The following is a 6251-nucleotide window of genomic DNA, read 5'->3' as shown; positions in this document are numbered from 1 at the left end:
AACCAGAAAATTATTTGGGTGCGGAACTAAATTATATATTTTTATAATAGTAACTATGTAATTTCATTATTTCAATAATTTATATATTTATAATTTTTAATGGATTAAATTAAATTTTTATCATTTTTAAAAAGACCAAATTATAATTTTTTCATTACTAATTTAAAAATTTTAAATTATAAAAATTTAAATTATAAAATTTTTATTTTAAAAGGACGGGACCTGCAAGCCCACTTGGCTCCGCCACTTGTTCGTGAGTCTTCTTTTATTTGCTAAGAAAATACGTGGTATTTTCAAAGAGAAGTTTAGACTTTAGTTTTGGGCCTAGTGATATTGGGTTGGGTTTAAATAAGCAAAGCAAATATTACAAGATAAGAAAAAGGAAAACCGTATTAGTATTTGAAGTTTGGGAAACAGGGCGAACGGGGCAATGCCTTTGGAATGTGGAATTGGGGAATTTGCATGCAATTAGGTATATTGAGAACCTCTGCTAGTGTGAGTTGTTCAAATCCGCCGCCGTTGATGTAGTCAGTATTCGGCCTTTCGGTTCAACTGCAGGGAATTGTGTGTTTATTTAAGTAGCTGCTAAATTGATTCTCAATCAAAGAATCAGATGGCGATAGCAGGGGCAGGGCAGCTTAATCTGAACGAGTCGCCCTGCTGGGGATCAAGAAGCGTCGATTGTTTCGAAAAGCTCGAGCAGATTGGAGAGGGTACCTACGGGTCCGTTCTTCTGCTTTCCCTTCCTCTTATTTTCAATTTAGGGTTTATGTTTGTTTCTCTATTTTTCTTAAATAGGGCGTTCTAATTTCTCTTTGCTTAATAACCATTCATTGCCAGTTTAATTCAATTTCTAGTACTATATGTTTTTGCAGCCAAGTTTACATGGCCAGGGAAATAAAGACCGGTGAAATTGTTGCTTTGAAGAAAATACGCATGGACAACGAGAGAGAAGGAGTATGTTCACGCCTTATACATTTATGTTTCATATAAATCAAAGAAATCATAGCTAAAAATTGCTCTTTCTCTACAAACTTGTACAGTTTCCCATAACAGCTATTCGTGAAATTAAAATTCTGAAGAAGCTCCACCATGAGAATGTAATTAAGCTCAAAGAGATTGTTACTTCTCCGGGTAATTATACGTGCTCGTCATTTTGCAATTGCCCCTTTGGCTTTTAATGCATTTATTGATTTGACTCCTACTTCTTAAAATTACTCCTTTAACCTTTCCTTCATATCTCCTGGTTTTATATTATTTTTAATTGTAGGTCCGGAGAAGGATGAGCAGGGGAGACCAGGCAAGTGTTGTACCATTCCTGATTAAGGTGTTATCGGCTCACACTTAATATTTGCTATGGTTTAACTCTTTCCCTTTTTTGCATTATAGATGGTAACAAGTATAAAGGTGGAATTTATATGGTTTTCGAATACATGGACCATGATTTGACTGGCCTTGCTGATCGACCTGGGATGAGATTTTCAGTTCCCCAAATTAAGGTAACCCATTTTATAGGCAAAAAGGATAGAGAAGAGAGAGAGAGAGAGAGAGAGAGAGAGGGAGAGCACTCTGCATTCAATCATCATAATTTTGTTCTTCTAACCATGCTACCCTTTCGTCCAGTGTTACATGAGGCAACTTCTTACTGGGCTTCACTATTGTCATGTAAATCAAGTACTTCACCGTGACATCAAAGGTTCTTACCTGCATACCTGATATCCCCTTGTTTAATATAATGTTGTCCCTGACTATGAAATCCAAATTAAGGTTCTACTTATTCATTGATGCAGGCTCAAATCTTCTTATAGACAACGAGGGTAACCTCAAGCTTGCTGATTTTGGTCTTGCCCGTTCATTCTCAAATGATCATAATGCAAACCTTACAAATCGTGTTATTACCTTATGGTACAGGTATGTGTCTTTTTATTCTTGGGTTGAACTGTGTTGATGAAACTTTTGGTGAGAGGACTAAGAGAATGGATGGATCATTTGGGTGATCGATCTGCAAGGACAGGAAAAGATATTAGGAGGGCATCGGAGTTTGGACTCCAGAGCACCCTCCGATGCTTTAGTCAGTATAGGTTCAACCGTTCAAGGACTAAGGGTTGAGTGAGATAGAAATTTAGCACGGTTTGAGAGCTTACCTTATTTAGTGAGTACCTTTCCATATTTATAGGTCTCTGTTCTCTGCCCAAAGACGAATGGGCAGATGTCCATACCTAATTTCCATCACGGGGAGCAGATCCTATCTTTTAGGGCCGTTAATTTCCTCATATTTCATATGTTCTTTGACTGAGCTAGAGAATTTCTGTAGAAGTTTCTTGATGCTAAAACTTTTAGCAGGTGTGAACACGGTGTTCACACAAGGGAAAATTCCTTTTGGGCCTGCGTGGCCTGGGCCTGTTAGGCTGATCCTTATTGGATCCTTCAGTCCTTGGTAGGCTGCTGAGCTATTTCAAGCCCGAGTTTGTGGAGTAATAACAAAGCGTATGCTAACAACCTTGAAATGTATTTAATGAAAAAAATACTAGTGCTGTGTTTCCTTCTCATTTTTGTTTATTTTCTCAGACCTCCGGAGCTGCTTCTTGGAGCAACCAAGTACGGTCCAGCTGTTGATATGTGGTCTGTTGGTTGCATCTTTGCTGAGCTCCTGCATGGGAAGCCTATATTTCCTGGAAAAGATGAGGTTAGTTGCTTTATTTTGGATTAAATGATTGAGTTTTATAGAAAGATACAACATAATCGAAGGTTGTTACATCTTATGCCCTGGAATATCCAATCAATGTTGTAGAATCCTGGTTGTATTGATAGCTGAGATCTTCTTTGATACTTGTAAAGTGTTCTGGTCATTTTTTTATATATTACTTCTTGATGATATAAGCGTCTAGAGATCTTACCTCTGAAGTTGAACATTTTGATGAAAACAAAAAGAAGCTCCCAAGAAGAAAATTGAAATAATAAATTTGAGCATTGATATCATCTCTTTTCTCCCAATTATCCGTATATCTGCCTTATGTTTTACTTATTTGCATATCTTTATTATTATTATTATTTTTTATGTAGCCTTTGCTAGAATATGAAAGTATAGTCGTTTCTCCATCTATCAGAGAATTATTTTCGTAAGAGGGATTACTGGTTTATTTGTATAGCCTTGTCTATGGTTTGTTGAAGTTTTGGATTGACACTAGATCTTACAAGTTATACCAGTACAGGGTTATCATGTTAAACTCTGGGTGAAAATTCACTCCTAGACACACACACACACATGCAAAATCATGTGCGTACACATGTACTCACTCATTTGCATATTGAAAGGTATTCCTATTTCATGGGCCTTTATCTGGTAATTGCTTGCAAGACTCCAGTATGAAATGCTGTACTGGTAATTGTTGCAGCCAGAACAATTAAACAAAATATTCGAGCTGTGTGGAGCACCAGATGAAGTCAACTGGCCTGGGGTTTCTAAGATTCCTTGGTACAACAACTTCAAGCCAACAAGGCCAATGAAGAGACGTCTCCGCGAAGTTTTTAGGCAGTAAGTTCACTTACACTGTCATGTAGCACTTTTCCCCCTTGAGAAGTTTTTAGTCATAATGCTGATATGTGGGATCAGGGAACTGATCCTTGGCCAATGTAACCTCCCATTGGTGTCATGTGCCTGGAACTTATTTATAGATATTGGTCTACTTATGCTGGCATGTGATATTTTAAACTCTCGAGTATTTTTTGAAATTTATCTTATCACTGACAGACATATCTGTCAATTTGCTATAGTTTTGACCGTCATGCTTTGGAATTGTTGGAGAGGATGTTGACTCTTGACCCTTCTCAGGTACCATTTGGTATATTTGTTTGCTTTATATTCATTTATGCTTCATAAGAATCACAGGATTCTTTTCTCTGCTTCAGGTGATCTTTCACTTTTAAATCATATGACTATTGAGTCTTTGACTTAAATCAGGGTTCATTTGCACAGGAGTTGTCTTCTCTCTAGCCTTTCAGATCAAAATAATTGGTTAAATGGATTAAACTGAGGAATTTGCTGTAGTTTTCTGTAGATATATATTTTTCCCAATCAAGCTGCCTATGTAGTCCAGTTGCTTCATCTGACTAGAATTAAGCCAATTTACGTTCATCAATTTGCTCAAACTTTGAAATGTAGAACTGTACTATTGATTTAGTAATTGCAATCAAGAAAAGTTCAAGCACTTATCTTGCTCTTTGAAAGTTAGCAGCTAGTTCTCATGTGATTATATTCTCTTTGTTCAAAACATAGAGAATTTGTGCCAAGGATGCCCTTGATGCCGAGTATTTCTGGACTGACCCATTACCATGCGATCCAAAGAGGTTTGCTTGGATTTCCCCTTTCTGGTAACTTCGTATCTTTTTCATTTTTATGAATTATTAATGTTTCCTTTTGGTTCAGCTTGCCTAAATATGAATCATCACACGAGTTCCAAACCAAGAAAAAGCGCCAGCAACAGCGACAACATGAAGAAAATGCAAAGCGGCAGAAACTACAGCATCCACCTCCTCATGCTCGGCTTCCGCCAATTCAGCAGTCTGGCCAAGCACACGCACAAATGAGGCCTGGACCTAATCCACCCTTGCATGGTTCTCAACCTCCAGTTGCTACAGGGCCTGGCCACCATTATGGGAAGCCTCGTGGCCCTGCAGGTGGGCCCGGAAGGTACCCCGCAAATGGAACAAGTGGGGGATACAATCACCCAAACCGCGGTGGTCAAGGTGGCGGGGGTGGTTATAGCAGTGGGCCATATCCACCACAAGGACGGGGGCCACCATATGGATCAAGTGGTATGCCTGGTGCAGGTCCAAGGGGTGGTGGGGGTAGCGGTTATGGAGTTGGAGCTCCCAATTACTCGCAAGGTGGGCCTTATGGAAGTTCTGGTGCTGGACGTGGGTCTAACATGATGGGTGGAAACCGGAATCAACAGTACGGGTGGCAGCAATGAAGTTGCGATTTGATGATGTATGAATGTATTGAATGAAGTTGTGATTTGATGATGATGATATTAATGTAATCAATGGCACGGTATAAATAATTAAAGAAGTAGCAGCGTGTCATGTGTATTTTGTCGTCAAAGGTTAAAACTGAGTGAGAACTGAGAAGAGAAGCACCGATGATGTTAGCCGACGCCACTATGGAGTTGATTGCTAAATGCCAATACATTACTGGTTCTGCTTTTGGTTCGGTTGGCAAGCTGCCTACCCTTTTACTCCTTAGCTTTAAAAAATTTATTTGCGACTTTGGGTTTTAATGTTTTACGTATAATTATACCTATACGTGACATTAATTCAATTGAGTTCAAATATTTTTCTTTTTTTTCTTTAATTTTTACCCAAAGATATTTTATGTTTTTTATTTAAATATTTTTCTATAAAATATAACTGTGGTGTCACTTGAATCATAACACGCCCAACTTTAAATATATAAAATTGGGTAAAAGAACCGTATAGATTCATGTATTGTTGATAAAGGAGCAAACAAGTCTTCTAAAAAAAGCTGTTACGTAAAATGTAAGTACATTGTTAAAATTATTATTTGTAACTGAAATCATCCAAGTGGATAACATGGTAGATGACTTCTCGGTTTATGGTGACTTGAAACCATCTAAATGCACGACATGGTTGATGGCTTTTCAGATTACGATGATATGTCATTAATGGTGTTGACATGGCATTATAGAATATTAATAATTATATATGACGTGGAAATTTAAAAGTTTGTGGGGTCAGAATGATTATCCAATATTAGCCGATAAGTTTGTGCAATGTGATTTTTAAGGCGGCCATTACAATAATTGTCAGTTGTCTACGACCAATCTTGGAGAAGCTCATTTTGCCTAACCATTCTAGTTCTATTGCTAGTCGTCACATTTCGAATAACACTATTTCGAATAACATTGTAGTGGCTTAAGAGGTGATTCATTTCATGAGGATTACCCGTCAGCCTTGTCTGTGGATGGCCATTAAGGTGGACTTGGAGAAAGCGTACGATAAAGTTATTGGTAGGTGGGGATAAAAATGAACTTATGGGAAGTTAATTGAAGGCCTCAATGTGTGTAATCATATTATTATCTTTAAGGTTCTATTCACCTCACCTATACTTTGGTGTGTAAAAAAGTTACTAGCAAATGAACCTAAATGATACAATGAAACTCAATGAATGTTTACATTTTGCACTGACGAAAATAGTCCATTGAGCATTGAGCGAAGCATAGCAAAAGAAT

General features: G+C 37.7%; 1 protein-coding gene across 1 annotated transcript; it reads left to right on the top strand.

The window, feature by feature from the left end:
• The first annotated feature begins 378 nt into the window (after positions 1 to 378).
• LOC107930109 (cyclin-dependent kinase C-2) lies at positions 379 to 5353 on the top strand. Its single transcript, XM_016861677.2, has 12 exons — positions 379 to 723; positions 876 to 957; positions 1044 to 1134; positions 1271 to 1300; positions 1390 to 1499; positions 1624 to 1696; positions 1791 to 1911; positions 2569 to 2686; positions 3396 to 3535; positions 3775 to 3832; positions 4277 to 4347; positions 4427 to 5353. The coding sequence occupies exons 1-12, from the start codon at positions 614 to 616 to the stop codon at positions 4971 to 4973; spliced, it is 1551 nt and encodes a 516-aa protein (XP_016717166.2). The 5' UTR covers positions 379 to 613; the 3' UTR covers positions 4974 to 5353.
• The last annotated feature ends 898 nt before the right edge of the window (positions 5354 to 6251 follow it).

The sequence above is a fragment of the Gossypium hirsutum genome, chromosome A08 (assembly GCF_007990345.1).
Source record: "Gossypium hirsutum isolate 1008001.06 chromosome A08, Gossypium_hirsutum_v2.1, whole genome shotgun sequence".
NCBI classification, from domain to species: Eukaryota; Viridiplantae; Streptophyta; class Magnoliopsida; order Malvales; family Malvaceae; genus Gossypium; species Gossypium hirsutum.
The sequence above is the reverse complement of the archived record's forward strand: the minus strand, read 5'-3'. Positions and strand labels throughout refer to the sequence as shown.